The following is a 16,383-nucleotide window of genomic DNA, read 5'->3' on the forward strand; positions in this document are numbered from 1 at the left end:
AAAGCATGACCAGTGTAGTCTAGTTCCCTAATGAATGACTCTTATGAGCCAGCAAATTTTAGTGAATTAAAAAGACTTAATTAATTTACTCACTCAATATAAACCATAAACTGTTACTGCGTCATGTGTATATTAAAGGTGCACTCAGTAACTTTTGTTTTTGTGTCATCTTGGACTTGCAGCATCATTTAAAATCAATAGTTTTTAGTTTCAGGTGCCATTGTAGGAATTTAGTATTCACAGTCATGATTAATCAAAGAGTGAAAGTGTAAAATAACAGGATGTTTACTGAGATTAAATGAGTAGTATTTGGCTGGTCGTGTGATTCTAACATGGCAGCCCCTATTTGCGGACCCTCTCCATGTAGAATAAAACAGCTTTTATAAGGTTACTGGTATGACTGGAGTGGCCATGATTTCCTACATAAAAATTACAATTCTTGTCTTTAGGAGTTTTAAGAATTACAGAGTGCACCTTTAAGGCTTATGAAACTGGTGACTGACTGGTTGAGCATTTGACAATGTGTAGTTTAAGATACCGTACACATTATGAGTTTTGTTTGTAATAACTGAATATTCTGAAAAAGAACTTTAAATGGACTTTTAGGCAATAAAATATTTTATAAATAATAATTTAAAAAGAGCAGTCCACTTTTAAACTTGCTTACAATATTGTATTGTCTCTTATGTCTGTAAAATCCACTTATGGAATCCAATTAAAAATGGGATAAATCAGAAATTGGTAAGAAATGACGGTCTGGTAATTTTATTCATCAAGCTAAAAAGTTAATTTCAGACCCTGTTTTCTCCAACTCAGTAATGCAATGCGTTCATTCAATGATGAATTACATTACAATCAACTAAGCGACTGACGCTCAAGCTATCATATTCATTTTGCGAGCAATGGAATTATTGTATTTTAGGGTTATAGATGTAAAATGTTTTGCTGACATTGGTCGCTGGTAAATACAATTGATGAACTTTGACAATTAATTTTATTACGTCTGAATGGCTAATTTCATGTTTAAATGTTGTAGCATCTATGTAGGGTAGAATAATAGATGGGATTATAAAATGGATGAAAGTGTTCTTCCAAAATCTCACTGTTATTCTGCACCATTTGCATGACTTGCTTGGTGGGTCAGATAAATCTCTTTATACATTGAAGGGTGTCCCAGGTTCGAGAGGAAGCCCTGGCCTTCAAGGTCCTCCCGGCATGGAGGTATGGATGCAAGTGTCAAAAATTGATTTAACTGCTCCCTACAGCCTCGTGCTTCACTTGATCACAGTACTTTTCTCTCTTGGTTTGAGCAGGGGCCGCGTGGAGCTGATGGGCAAAAGGGGGAGAAGGGAAGCTCTGGGGATCCAGTAAGGAGCCATTTTAGTGCCTTTTCTTCTTACGTTTAACTTTTCCATTGTGCTAACAATTTTGTCTTACTGATCTAAATAAATTATATTTGAAAATAAATAAGTTGTTTTTAGGTAATGCCATACTTTTTAAACAATGCAACTTTAAACAAAAGTATATTCACGGTATTCAATATAAAACAGTATTTTGCAATGCAAGATATTCCTCCAATGGAGGTCTGATGTATAAAAGTTGCGTACGCACAAAATGGACCCTGAAATCGGGATTTATAAAAAGTTAAACTTGCTGTAAATGCACTGATGAGCCAAAACATAACGACTGCTCATAACGTGAGTAACGTTGATCTTCTCCTAACAAGGCGACATGTCAAGGTCTGGGTAGATTAGATGGTAAGCGAGCAATCAGTTCTCGTAATCAACATGTTGAATGCAGGAGAAATGGGCAGAAGTAAAGACCTGAGCGACTTTCACAAGGGCCAAATTGTTATGGCCAGATGACTAGGTCAGAGCATCTCTGAAATTGCAAGGCTTATGGGGAACTCCCGGTCAGCAGTGGTGAGTACCTACCAACAGTGGGCCGAGGAAGGACAAGCCACAAACCGGCGACGGTGTTGCGAACTCAAGGCTCATCGATGCGCAAGGGCAACGAAGGCTATCCTGTCTGATCCGAACTGACAGAAGGTCTACTGTGGCACAAGTCACAGAAAATTTTAATGATGATTATGGGAGGAATGTGTCACAACACACAGTGCATCGCACCCTACTGCGTATGGGGTTGCGTAGCCGCAGACCAGTCAGAGTGTCCATGATGACCCCTGTCCACCATCCTTGGACCTTGGAGCAGTGGAAGAATGTCGCCTGGTCCAATGAGTCCCGTTTTCTTTTGCATCACGTGGACGGCTGTGTACGTTTGCCCCATTTACCTGGGGAAGTGATGGCACCAGGATGCACTATGGCAAGACGACAAGCCGGTGGAGGGAGTGCGATGCTCTGGGCAATGTTCTGCTGGGAAACCCTAGGTCCGGCCATTCATGTGGATGTTAATTTGACACGTGACATCTACCTAAACATCATTGCAGACCAGGTACACCCCTTCATGGCAATGGTATTCCCTGATGGCAGTGGCCTCTTTCAGCAGGATAATGTGTCCTGCCACACTACACACATTGTTCTGGAAGGGTTTGAGGAACATGATGAAGAGTTCAAAGTGTTGCCCTGGCCTCCAGAATCCCCAGATCTCAATCCGATTGAGCATCTGTGAGATGTACTGGACCAACAAGTCCAATCCATGGCAGCTTCACCTCTTGAAGGATCTGCTGCTAATGTCTTGGTGCCAGATACCACAGGAAACCTTCAGGGGTCTTATAGAGTCCATGTCTCGGCAGGTCGACGCTGTTTTGTTGGCATGCAGAGGACCAACATCATATTAGGCAGGTGGTCATAATGTTTTGGCTCATCAGTTTATAAGTACAGTATATTTGCTGTATTCAATATAAGACAAACAGTATTTTGCAATGCAAGATTTTCCTCCAACTTTGGCCTGTTGCTTTTTGTTGGAAATGTTGCTTTTTAAATTTTTTATAAATCCCAATATGTGCGTGGGAAATTGTGTAAGCACATTTCAGGGCCCATTTTGTACATACGCAATTTCCCACGCATACATCAGGATTTATAAAAAAAAAATCAACTTGCCATAAATACTGTATGTGCTCACTGTCCGCACACTCTGGACTGTGCATACGCACTCTCTTACTGGTGTGTGTGAATTGGTGACTTAGACTAGACAAATAATGAACTAAACAGACTGATTCTAAACTCTGCTTATCATTTAATGCAATACATTTATAAAAAATAAATAAATATAGAATTAAGGACTCAATTCAGAAGTAATGGTTATCTAGCCAATACAAGGCTATATTAATTTTATATAACCAATTAAAAATCCATTAAAATATTAGTTGTAAAAAGTAAAAATACTGGAATTGATGTGCTGCTTTTGGAAGACTTTCCCGTGGTATCATAGAGAGGGAACGCACTTTAAATGACAACGAGAATTTCTTAGCTTGTGATATTTTCAGTACCTAAAGGCTGTGCACTTGGAATTGGGTTATTTTATAGAAATCACGTCATGAGGTAAAAACAGCATTCGAATAAAGATAAATCTGTTATGTGCACTTGACTTTAACTGGCATTCAGTAGTCGAACGGACCATTGCAAAGATTGGTGGTCAGCTATCTGTATAGTTCTTTTTAGAAAAACAGTACTGTGCAGCTGCACACAGGTGCAGAAAATACGCTGCCTGCCCCATTTAATCAAGACCCAAAATGCAATGTCGTGGTCTAATGAAAAACATTAATAAAAATACCAATGCTGTTCAGCAGTGTTGTTGGTATGACCAAAATGTTATATTACTGTTTAAGTTTGACATCTGGTTTCTACATGCTTGAATAAAGTACAAATTTAGATGCTCATATCTAAACTAAATAAAGCTACTTAAAATGTACTAACTTTTCTCTACCGAATTTTTGAAACCACATTTTTTTTCAGTGTGTTTGTTTATTTGTCTGTTTGTTTTTCTTTAGGGTGAGAGTGGTATTCCGGGCTTAACCGGGCCGCCTGGCAAACCAGGTGAAAAGGTCAGTTTTTAAATTAGACAGAGAAGATATTCAATAAAGTGATGGTTACATAAATAATCGGGCATTGTTGTTTTATCATTGACAGTAAAATAACATCATTTGCACTACATGTACATTTCTGGTGGAGCACTGCTCCAAGATGCCTACAGAATTCTTAAAATCAGCCATAATAAGACCCAGAGGGAATCTGCAGATGCATTTTCTGCACTTATTTGTGAGGTAAATCTGTAGAATTATGCTGAATGTATTCAACAGGGTAAAATTTGTTAAGTAGAATTGAGAGTAGTACACTCTTAGCTGAAAGCATATTAAAATTTGCCAGAATATTTCATAAACAAACATTCAAGATGCAGAGAATGCATAGATTTTTTTTTTCTGCTGCCACATATTTTGTGTGGGCCTGCTATAATCTTTAGAGATGGTGATCTATTACACAACTTAATAAAACATAAAACACTACCATTGTTAACATGGGTCAAAAGCACATATGTTGTATTTTAGTCATGTTGTCCATTAAAGGAGTAATTTGTTCAAAATATAATATCCATTCAATAGTAATTATTTACTCACTCTCATATAGTTCCAAATCTGTATGCTGTTATTTTCCAATGGAACATAAAAGGAGAAGTTTTAAAAATTGTCTTTAGCATGCTATTTATGAATATGAACACGGATGCGAATAACATGTCAGAGCTTTGGCGGAGGGCAAGGTTTTCAGTAAATGGCACCTTTCTGTCGGTTTCTCACACAAAGCTATTGTCAAGAGGGTGAGTAAATAATAGCAGAATTTCATTTTTGGATGAAGTATTACTATACAGGTGCATCTCAATAAATTAGAATGTCATGGAAAAGTTCATTTATTTCAGTAATTCAACTCAAATTGTGAAACTCGTGTATTAAATAAATTCAATGCACACAGACTGAAGTAGTTTAAGTCTTTGCTTCTTTTAATTGTGATGATTTTGGCTCACATTTAACAAAAACCCACCAATTCACTATCTCAACAAATTAGAATATGGTGACATGCCAATCAGCTAATCAACTCAAAACACCTGCAAAGGTTTCCTGAACCTTCAAAATGGTCTCTCAGTTTGGTTCACTAGGCTACACAATCATGGGGAAGACTGCTGATCTGACAGTTGTCCAGAAGACAATCATTGACACCCTTCACAAGGAGGGTAAGCCACAAACATTCATTGCCAAAGAAGCTGGCTGTTCACAGAGTGCTGTATCCAAGCATGTTAACAGAAAGTTGAGTGGAAGGAAAAAGTGTGGAAGAAAAAGATGCACAACCAACCGAGAGAACCGCAGCCTTATGAGGATTGTCAAGCAAAATCGAGTTGGGTGAACTTCACAAGGAATGGACTGAGGCTGGGGTCAAGGCATCAAGAGCCACCACACACAGACGTGTCAAGGAATTTGGCTACAGTTGTCGTATTCCTCTTGTTAAGCCACTCCTGAACCACAGACAACGTCAGAGGCGTCTTACCTGGGCTAAGGAGAAGAAGAACTGGACTGTTGCCCAGTGGTCCAAAGTCCTCTTTTCAGATGAGAGCAAGTTTTGTATTTCATTTGGAAACCAAGGTCCTAGAGTCTGGAGGAAGGGTGGAGAAGCTCATAGCCCAAGTTGCTTGAAGTCCAGTGTTAAGTTTCCACAGTCTGTGATGATTTGGGGTGCAATGTCATCTGCTGGTGTTGGTCCATTGTGTTTTTTGAAAACCAAAGTCACTGCACCCATTTACCAAGAAATTTTGGAGCACTTCATGCTTCCTTCTGCTGACCAGCTTTTTAAAGATGCTGATTTCATTTTCCAGCAGGATTTGGCACCTGCCCACACTGCCAAAAGCACCAAAAGTTGGTTAAATGACCATGGTGTTGGTGTGCTTGACTGGCCAGCAAACTCACCAGACCTGAACTCCATAGAGAATCTATGGGGTATTGTCAAGAGGAAAATGAGAAACGAGAGACCACAAAATGCAGATGAGCTGAAGGCCACTGTCAAAGAAACCTGGGCTTCGATACCACCTCAGCAGTGCCACAAACTGATCACCTCCATGCCACGCCGAATTGAGGCAGTAATTAAAGCAAAAGGAGCCCCTACCAAGTATTGAGTACATATACAGTGAATGAACATACTTTCCAAAAGGCCAACAATTCACTAAAAATGTTTTTTTTATTGGTCTTATGATGTATTCTAATTTTTTGAGATAGTGAATTGGTGGGTTTTTGTTAAATGTGAGCCAAAATCATCACAATTAAAAGAACCAAAGACTTAAACTAATTCAGTCTGTCTGTGTGCATTGAATTTATTTAATACACGAGATTCACAATTTGAGTTGAATTACTGAAATAAATGAACTTTTCCACGACATTCTAATTTATTGAGATGCACCTGTAACTAAATTCATAATAACCACAAATAGCCCCTTATTAGCCCATAAGTTCAGCATTCAGACCATAATTACAGATTATTAAAATTATGCAATTTAATAATCCTATCACTTATGAAAAAGTGTTGTACAGTGATGGTATCAGATGTTAATACCATACCTGATACCATGATACTGAATGTTTGCCAAATTAATGTTATTATGGCATTCACGTGTATGATATGCAGCTTGCCAGAGAAAATTTTCACACAAATGAAAGATAAATAAGAAATTATTGGGGCTTATCTACTTTATCTTCATGTAATAGATGGGCCTACAGGTTTGTACAAAGTAGCTTGCAAAGGGCACCAACATTTGCAGTGTTCGCTTAAACAAGCCTGGATACTCCTTTGTTGCTTGAGCTCAGAAATCCAAAAGTGATTTTGTTTGAATATACAGTAGTAGGCTATGTTTATCAGTTATTCATCACTATGAAGTCTATAGACTGCTTTTAATGTGATGAACTACACATGTGATTTGTCTGCCTGGACACCTGTATGAACTTGAGGAAAACTGACTTCATACATCACTAAAAATCACCTTGACACCAGCTGGGAAATATCATGGCTCAGAAAAGTCAAGTTAGTAATGAGAAAAGCTCTAGCATAAATTCTTTGCAGATTGTTTGATATTTTGTGTGTAATGCAATGAAATCTGTACAATTTTAAGTGTGGCTTAAGTGTCTGAATACGTTTTGGGGGACTTTCTTTTGTACTTTCTTGTATTCTAGTTTCATCTCATATAAATGATATTAAAACCCCTTGGAGCTTGTCATTATGTTCACTCAGATAAGTACTCTTAGTTGTGTTGAAAATAATCAACTTTTTCTCTCTAGGGGTCTGCTGGTATTCAAGGAATTCAAGGTTCACCAGGAAAAGCTGGGCAAATAGTAAGAATATTTTGTCTTTGTTCTCTTGGTTCCAAAAAAAGCACATCACTTCTATATTTGATGCACTTGAGATTCAGGATTGAACCTCTGTGTCAGCATAAATGTAGTCACTGCATTTAATCACCAGTGGCCTGTTGCACGAAGCTAGCTGAACAAACTCAGAATTTCAGAGTAAGTTTCAGGTTGAGAAAACCAGAGAGAGACAAACCGGTTTAGATCGAGTTCAGCGGTCTCAAGAAGTTCAGTACAAATGTTCTCTGTCAACTCAGAGTTTGATCCCGAGCAGGCAGTATTTTTGGGGGGTTCTCAGCATTACGCACTGCATACAGGTACAACATGTAAAGAAATGCAAAGAAACTCAATAATACATTTTATTGTGCTGCTGAAAAGATAAAAGGTTCCCCGATCTCTCAAATAAACCATCTTATAATATCTTAATATGTAGGTATAATATATCAAATCGTAATATATAAATCTAAATTAATGTAATATATACATTTCCCTGTTTAATCTAGAGGGACAGATACAGGGGGAGTGACTTTATTCTCACATTGCGACTCACAGCTGATTGATTCAGCATCAGTTTGCGATCTGTGACCCAGAATAAAACCTGCTACGGAGCAGGTTATCTGTGTGGCGTAAATTACTATGGTGATGAACATTGGTAAAAACAGACCCACATTCTTGAGCCCAAAAAAGCAGAGTTTGCTCAAACTAAACTCAAACTTACCTGAGTAGCTACTGAAACCAGCTTTGTGCAACAGGCCTCAGGATGTTTATGGTTCTGTCTGTGAACAATGGCTTCTGATTTTGCCTCAAGACTATTTAAGACATTTTCTTAGCCCACCTGTGAGGTCAAAGACTGAGACTACAATGCAAATCTCGCATTTCTTTCATTTAAAGCTGGGAGTAAACAGTAAGTTGTAGGATTTCTAAAACAAAGAAAAATTATGACATAAAATAATTTTTTGTATGCACTATTTCTAGATCAATAAACTAATCTAGTGGATTTCTGTGCAAATCTGTGACATTGTCAATCCAACAAAAGGTCAGATTACTTTGCTTCCACTGAAGCACAAGATGCTCTTTGGAATTTATCAAATCCTGCTGGATAACATGGATCATCAGGTTTTACCTAATACTAAGAAATTCTCAGCATTTAGCATGTCAAATTTGTATCACTCACAAATTATTAAGAAGATTATACAGTATAATTTGTGAAAAGAAAATGTAACAAATTAGAAAAATGCATAATAGAAGCCTTTTCACTAGTAGTCTCAAAGCTGGAGAGGTTCTGCCAAGTTTTTGCTTATTGAACAATTCCTTGTACTAAAACGTACTGTTATAAGGTTGGAATATACAATCACCGGCCACTTTATTATGACCACCTGTACATCTACTTATTCATGCGATTATCTAATCAGCCAATTGTGTGGCAGCAGTGTAATGTATAAAATCATGCAGATATGGGTCATGAGCTTCAGTTAATGTTCACATCAACCATCAGAATGGGGAAAAAAATGTGATCTCAGTGATTTCGACCGTGGCATGATTGTTGGTGCCAGATGGGCTGGTTTGAGTATTTCTGTAACTGCTGATCTCCTGGGATTTTCACGCACAACAATCTCTAGAGTGTATAGAGAATGGTGCAAAAAACAAAAAACATCCAGTGAGCGGCAGTTCTGTGGGCAAAAACGGCTTGTTAATCAGAGGTCAGAGGAAAATGGCCAGACTGATCCAAGCTGACAGGAAGGTGACAGTAACCCAAATAAACACGTGTTACAGTTCTAGAAGAAAAGCATTTCTGAACTGACAACACATTGAACATTAAGGCAGATGGGCTACAGCAGCAGAAGACCCCTCCGGGTACCACTACTGTTAGCTTAGAACAGGAAACTGAGGCTGCATTGGGCGAAGGTTCACTAAAACTGGACAGTAGATGATTAGAAAAACATCACCTGGTCTGACAAATCTGGATTTCTGCTGAGGTACACAAATGGTAGGCCCACTGCAGCCTCAGTTTTCTGTTCTTGGCTGACAGAAGTGGAACCCAACGTGGCCCGTCTGCCTCAAGGTTCGACATGTTGTGCATTCTGAGATGCTATTCTTCTCACCACAGTTGTACAGAGCGGTTATCTGAGTTACCGTAGACTTTGTCAGTTCGAACCAGTCTGGCCATTCTCTGTTGATCTCTCCCATCAACAAGGCATTTCCATCCGCAGAACTGTGACTCACTGGATGTTTTTGGTTTTGGCACCATTTGGAGTAAATTCTAGAGACTGTTGTGTGTGAAAATCCCAGGAGATCAGCAGTTCCACAACCCCATTCTGATGGTTGATATGAACATTAACTGAAGCTCCTGACCCATATCTGCATGATTTTATACATTATACTGCTGCCACATGATTGGCTGATTAGATAATCGCATGAATAAGCAGATGTACAGGTGTACCTAATAAAGTGGCCGGTGAGTGTATATATGTATATGTTTGAGCAGCAAAGAAACCTCATTTGTTTATGTTCCAGTACTCTATTATTGCATTAACAGACATGCTGTCTATTTTAGGGAGAAAGGGGGAGTATGGGTCCTGCCGGTTCACCTGGGTATCCAGGACAGCCTGTATGTATAACACTTAATCATTTCTCCAATTTATTTTTGTGAATGGTCAGCAATTATAGTTTAACCCTCAGAGACTCAAGGATTGCAATTGATGTTTATTTGTCCCCTATTAAATGTGTTTTGGGAATCAACTGGTTATATAAATCATGATGTTTATGCATACTGTTCAGAGTCAGAAATTAAAGGGGGCTCACAGCTAAAATACCACCGACAGTGACAGTTCCCCCAAAATTCAAAATGTGGGGGCATAAAATGTCCTTGAAATTAATTCTTCTGTTTTTTATATGTAGCATCTGATAAAGTTCTTAATATATAACTTGGACTAATAGATTATTATCACATAAAATATGAGTTGATGTTGATTTAATTTTTAGGGTAAGAGGTAATAAATTCTCAATGTTGAAAATTAATTAATTGATTAAATTGAAGTATTTGACATAAACGGATGAGACACAGTTTATGTTTTATAAGGTTAGAAAACCTCAAAAAGGTAAAAATGTCAAAGTGAATTTCTGACATTGATATTGTATTTTGTATTGGGGGGAATTTTGGATGAAAAGGAAAATGGAGTTACTGGTTGTGTTTTTAACATAAAACCACTAAGACCTGCTGTGGCATGTCTGCAACATTCAGTAATTTTTTTTCACTGATCTGTATTTTTTTAGGAATGTTGCCATTTTTCTATCACTAAAATATTGATATATTAAAGAGAATTAAAGAGAAAATCTTGGTTACTGTTGTAACCTCTGTTGCCTGATGGAGGGAACGAGATGGTGTGTCGATGTAGTGACACTAGGGGTTGCACTTGGGAGCCCCAAACACCTCTGATATTTGAGAAAAGGCCAATGAAAATTGGCAAGTGGAATTTGCATGCCACTCCCCCAGACATACAGGTATAAAAGGAGCCGGCTTGCAACCATTCATTCAGGTTTGTGCTGAGGAGCCGAGACAGAGTTCCGGCCTTTTCAGCAGGTAGTTCAGTGTTGTGGCATGAGGGACACAACGTCTCATTCCCTCCATCAGGGAACAGAGGTTACAACAGTAACCAAGACATTCCTTATCTGTCACTCACTCGACATTGTGTCAATGTAGTGACACTAGGGGTCCCTATACAAAACGCCACAACCAGCTGAACTGTGTTACGTGGACTGGTGGTGCAGGTGCAGGCAGGCCACTCTGTGCCTAGTAGCAAGTGCACTCGGCCCCCACGTAACCTTCCCAACGCTCACAAGCGTCGCAAGTTCGCTCGTCCACACAAAAAGGGGGGGGACAGGACGTACTTACAATGGGAACAGGCCACACCAGCCGCTTCGGCCTTTTCTTTTTCTCATCCTCTTTTTCTCTTAAAAAAATAAAATAAAAAATCATTCAGCTGGGGCCAGATGTATTCTTATCGGGGAAGGTGTTCTTTTCCCAAGAGGAAAAGACACCATGGAGACAACATCCTGCCCGAAGGGGAGGTGAACATGTGGTACCAGTAGTACACATGTGGAAAGAAGGCTGGGGGCAGAGGAGGCTCTGCCCGAGGGAAGACACGGGTTTGCCATCAGGGAAATCGTACCGTGGAAAATACATCACTTGGGGTTACGATCGGTAACCTCACACGTGGAGCACCTACCCCAGTACAGGGCATACCAGCGCAAGTACTGGGCCCAGCATCGAATTTCTCAGCCAAACTCGCCCGCCGCAGGGCTGAGGAGGAAAGACATCCAGGGTTCACCGGTCTCGGGAACTCACATGGGGGAAAAAGCGCAGGGCTTCCCCTTGGGGAGGGGAAAGGCGCTGTGTGCAAGCGGTACACCCGGCCAGCTGCCCTCCACATTCCTGTTCGTACCTGCCAACACACGGGATGAAACTGGCTCAACCTGGAGATTATAAAACCTCACAAAGGTATTTGGTGTCACCCAGCCCACTGCTCTACAGATGTCTGCTAGAGCGGCGCCATTTGCCAAGGCCCAGGAGGATGCTACACTCCTAGTGAAGTGTGCTCGTACTCCCAGGGGGGACGGCACGCCCTGGGCCTGATATGCTAAGGCGATGGCATCCTGATCCAGTGGGCCATCCTCTGTTTGGAAGCAGCCTTTCCCTTCTGCTGACCCCCAAAAGAGACAAAGAGCTGCTCGGAGCGTCTAAAGCTCTCCGTGTGGTCCAAATAGATACGCAAAGCATGTACTGTACACAGCAACGACAAGACTGGCTCTTCGCCCTCCTGGGGCAGTGCTTGCAGGCTCACCACCTGGTCCCTAAAGGGAATAGTGGGAACCTTGGGCACATAGCCCAGTCGGAGCCTCAAGATTACTTGAGAGTATGCCGGACCGAACTCCAGGCATGTATCGCCAACAGAGAACGCCTGCAGGTCCCCAACCCTCTTGATGGAAGTGAGCGCAGTCAGGAGGGCTGTCTTCAGGGGGAGGGCCTTTAGTTCAACTGACTACAAGGGTTCAAACGGGGCTCTCCATAGGCCTAGAAGGACCACGGAGAGATCCCACGAGGGCACGAGGTGCGGACTAGGAGGATTCAACCTTCTAGCACCACTAAGGAACCTGATGATCAGGTCGTGTTTCCCTAAAGACTTACTGTCCACTGCGTTGTGGTGTGCCACTATAGCAGCTACATACACCTTTAAGGTGGAGGGGAACAGCCTTGGTGGCGGTTATGCCGTTCGGGTTGATGCATATGAGACTGCTTCAGCACTAGCTTCAGACTCAAGCCCCGAGGGTGCTAACCACACCTCCAACCTCCAAGCGAGGGGCACTAAGGGGACAATCGCATTTGACATACCTGCGGACGGGGCCTCGTGGCAGGGCGGAGCAGGAACTGCCACGTTGAGCAGCCTGGTGTCCCGAGCCCGTGGCTGTGCTGAAGGAACCATTAAAGCACTTACCTCGCTCCGCATGCCCACCATAGGACCGGTCAGTGACGGGAGAGGAGGCTGTGCGTCCTCGTGATTCGTCACAACAGCCTGAGCGTGGGTGTGTATGTGCCGCAGCTGGGAAAGCGAAGGCGGGGAAACCGCATTCATAGTGCCCCAGCCGCGTATGTTCGATGTCCAGCGGTCATGAGAATGACGGCCGTAAACACTGAGTGTGTGACCCAGGGAGTGAGGAAACCGCTCTTATTTTTTAAAGTGTGGGTACCGCAACCCCTCGGGCATGCGGCGAAATGAACACAAAAGGAAACAAAAGATTCTTCTCCCGGCCCTCCACTGGGGATGGAGTGGTCTGTGCACCATCTCCTAACTTCCAGTGGGTCTCCTCGCCCCTGGGTCACCCGTCTCAGGGGCGCTTCGAAGCCTTCCTGGGGTTTTTGGCACCGGACTGTGGGACAGGGGCATCGACTTCCTGCGGGGGGCTCGACTTCCTGCAGGGAGGCTGCGGTGGAGCCGGTGTTGCTGCTGCAGGAGGATGCCCTCGGCGATGAGCAGACAGGGTGTGGGTCCTTGAACCACACCGGGGCAGAATATGCTGGATAGCCTCTGTCTGATTCTTGACCATCGAGAACTGCTGAGCAAAGTCCTCGATGGTGTCGCCGAACAGGCCAGCCTGGGAGATGGGGGCGTCAAGGAAACGAACCTTGTCGGCGTCCTTCATCTCGACCAGGTTAAGCCACGGGTGGCACTCCTGGACCATCATGGTGGGCATCGCCTGCCCGAGGGCCTGTGCTGTGACCTTTGTCACCTGTAGGGTGAAGTCGGTTGCCAAGTGCAGCTCCTGTATCACACTAGGGTCAGGACTACTCTTGTCTAGCTCTCTCAATGCCTTGGCTTGGTGGACTTGCAGGAGGGCCATGGCATGCAGGGTGGAGGCGGCCTGTCCAGCGGCATTGTAAGCCTTAGCCGTCAGGGACGACGTAGACTTACAGGCCTTGGACGGGAATCTCGGGTGATTCCACCAGGTGGCGGCGTTTTGCGGGCACAAGTGCACTGCAACCGCCTTATCCTCCATGTACCCCTTGGCCATCCCACCGTCAAGAGTAGTGAGAGCGGAGAAGCTCTGAAGCCGGGTCCGGGCAGTATAAGGTGCCTGCCATGACTTTGTGAGCTTTTCATGCACTTCCGGGAAGAATGGAACCGGGGAGGGGCACGGCTGTGAGCGGCGTTCTAAGCCCAGGAACCAGTCATCCAGCTGCAAGTGCTCAGGGCAGGGTGGAGGGTTCCACTCGAGCCTGACACTTGCGGCGGCCCGGGCAAGCATGGCGGTCAGTTCTGTGTCACACCCAAAGGTGGGAAGCCAGCCAAGTCATCCGCATCTGACCGTGCCAGCCTGCTCTCCGATGGTGCGAACTAGAGCTCATCCTGCTCTCGAGCCCTGAAAGAGACATTAAATTTGCCCTGGGGCGAGCTGCCGGTCTCATCCCAGAACTTGATCGGGGCAAACGAGCATACTGGGGAATGGGAGGTCCGTGGGGGTTCACCCAGCGAAACCACTCCCATTGGGGTCCCCAAATCGCCTCCAGCGCTAACCGTCATGGCCTGATACCCGTAGGTAGAAGGACTGGGGCGGGGAGCGGCTCTTTCCTCTGAAGAAGGAAAGCCGCGACCGCAACTTTGCCATGGTCAAGTTCTTGCAGTGAGAACATGAACCATCCACGAACACTGTCTCCGCGTGTCTACTGTCCATACACGTGAGGCAGCGATCGTGGCCATCAGAAGCGGAGAGATATTGACCGCATCCAGGAACTACACACAGACGGAAAGTCATCTTTAAAAAGACGCTTTCCATCAGTGCTCACTCTTTTAGAGGAATATACTCTTTTAGTGTGGCTGCCGAAGCGCCCAGGGGCGTTCTCTGCACTTATCTGTGTGAGAGGGGGAGAACCTGCTGCAATGCACTGTACATCCAACAGCTTAAAATGCTCTTTTGAGGTGAATGGAAAAGCAGTGGAGTATATAGACACCGCTCGGCTTCGAAGAACAAATCTGAATGAGTGGTTGCAAGCAGGCTCCTTTTATACCTGTATGCCCGGGGGAGTGGCATGCAAATTCCACTTGCCAATTTCATTGGCCTTTTCTCAAATATCAGAGGTGTTTGGGGCTCCCAAGTGCAACCCCTAGTGTCACTACATCGACACAACGTCGAGTGAGTGACAAATAGGGAATATATTTTTTAAATGAGTGTTTAGTAAAACTATTTTATTTAGGAAAAATATTATAGGTCATTGTGGCAGGTCGGAGGGTGGGTCTGGGTCGTAATTCCGCACACCTGGCCCCTAATTAGGCTGATGAAGCCCGAGAGGGATAAAGGCGACCGGAGACGGCAGTGCGACAGAGAGAGAGAGAGAGTTACGGGCAGTGACTTGAGTGAATTTGTTCACCTAAAAGATTAGTTCAGATTCATTCACTGATTTGTTCAGTGACCATTTCTTCACTCCAGTAGATGACAACAAATAAGCATCTTTTACATTTTGAAAGAGTCATTGTATTGAACCAAAAGAACAGAGGGGGGAATTCACTAAACCGTTGTGCCAGTTTTGCACATGGTATTTCAGCACAAATTCCTTATTCACTAACGACCCGCAATCTAGTTTAAGCATGTGCATTAAGCACTGAAATCGAGCTGCGTCTTGAGTATTTAAATGAAAGGGGTCATGAAATGCTCTTTTTTTAAATAGTTTTATCTTCCCTGAGGTCCACTGATAATGTTAGTAAAGTTTTTTGCATTAAAACAGTCATAATTTAGTAATATATGATCATTTTCAACCCTGTCTCTGGCCTTCTGTCTGAAATGCTTAATTTTGGCCTAAGCACCTCCTTAAAACTTCAACGTAAACACCCACTGTTATGATTGGCTAACATCATGCAGCCCCTTGAATAGATTTTTGAAACTCGATAGGAAGAAACTGAATAAGCACAAAAACATTATAAAATTAGCAATTTTTCACACTCAAATTTAAAAGCTCACCATTCACACATACTGTGTACTAGTTGCAAAAAAATATCTATTTTCTTTTTCAGAAATCCCCCAACTAATAAAAAAAAGACACCAATTATTCATACAACTGTATGTGTTTATAATCTTATGTTAAGAAGAAAGTGGGTTTTTTTTATTTTTATTATTATTATTATTATTATTATTTCTTTATCCTGCTTTTTAAACATGTAATTCTGGTTCTGTTCACTCTACATTCCACTAGATGGCAACAAGCACAAAAAAAAAAAAAAAAAAAAAAGTTTTCTCTATCACATTCCATTACAATATACAGATTTGAAATGTAGGTGGCACTCTAACACATTTTAGTCCTCACAGATGTGCTCGTCCAGAGACATTCAGTCTAATTTTCAGTTCATGCACCACCCTTGTTGTTTCATTGAATATCTTGGCCTCTGAGTGGACTAAAAGTGGATTTAAGTGTCATTAGAAAGCTGAGATCCTCCCCTTTCTGATGATATATTACATTTTATCAGTCAATAGACGAAAACATATTTTTATGATGATTTGTTTAG

The 16,383-nt window shown here is 42.4% G+C and overlaps 1 protein-coding gene across 4 annotated transcripts in view; it reads left to right on the plus strand.

The window, feature by feature from the left end:
* Nucleotides 1-16,383, plus strand: part of LOC127411725 (collagen alpha-1(XXI) chain-like) — a 134,571-nt gene that overhangs the window by 70,521 nt on the left and 47,667 nt on the right. For all 4 annotated transcript variants that reach the window (XM_051647435.1, XM_051647432.1, XM_051647434.1 and 1 more), the window contains 5 exons: nt 1,168-1,221; nt 1,314-1,367; nt 3,950-4,003; nt 7,268-7,321; nt 9,888-9,941. In XM_051647435.1, the coding sequence (XP_051503395.1) occupies nt 1,168-1,221; nt 1,314-1,367; nt 3,950-4,003; nt 7,268-7,321; nt 9,888-9,941 (270 nt within the window). The remainder of the gene's footprint in view (nt 1-1,167; nt 1,222-1,313; nt 1,368-3,949; nt 4,004-7,267; nt 7,322-9,887; nt 9,942-16,383) is intronic.

Source organism: Myxocyprinus asiaticus, chromosome 21 (assembly GCF_019703515.2).
Source record: "Myxocyprinus asiaticus isolate MX2 ecotype Aquarium Trade chromosome 21, UBuf_Myxa_2, whole genome shotgun sequence".
Taxonomy (NCBI): Eukaryota; Metazoa; Chordata; class Actinopteri; order Cypriniformes; family Catostomidae; genus Myxocyprinus; species Myxocyprinus asiaticus.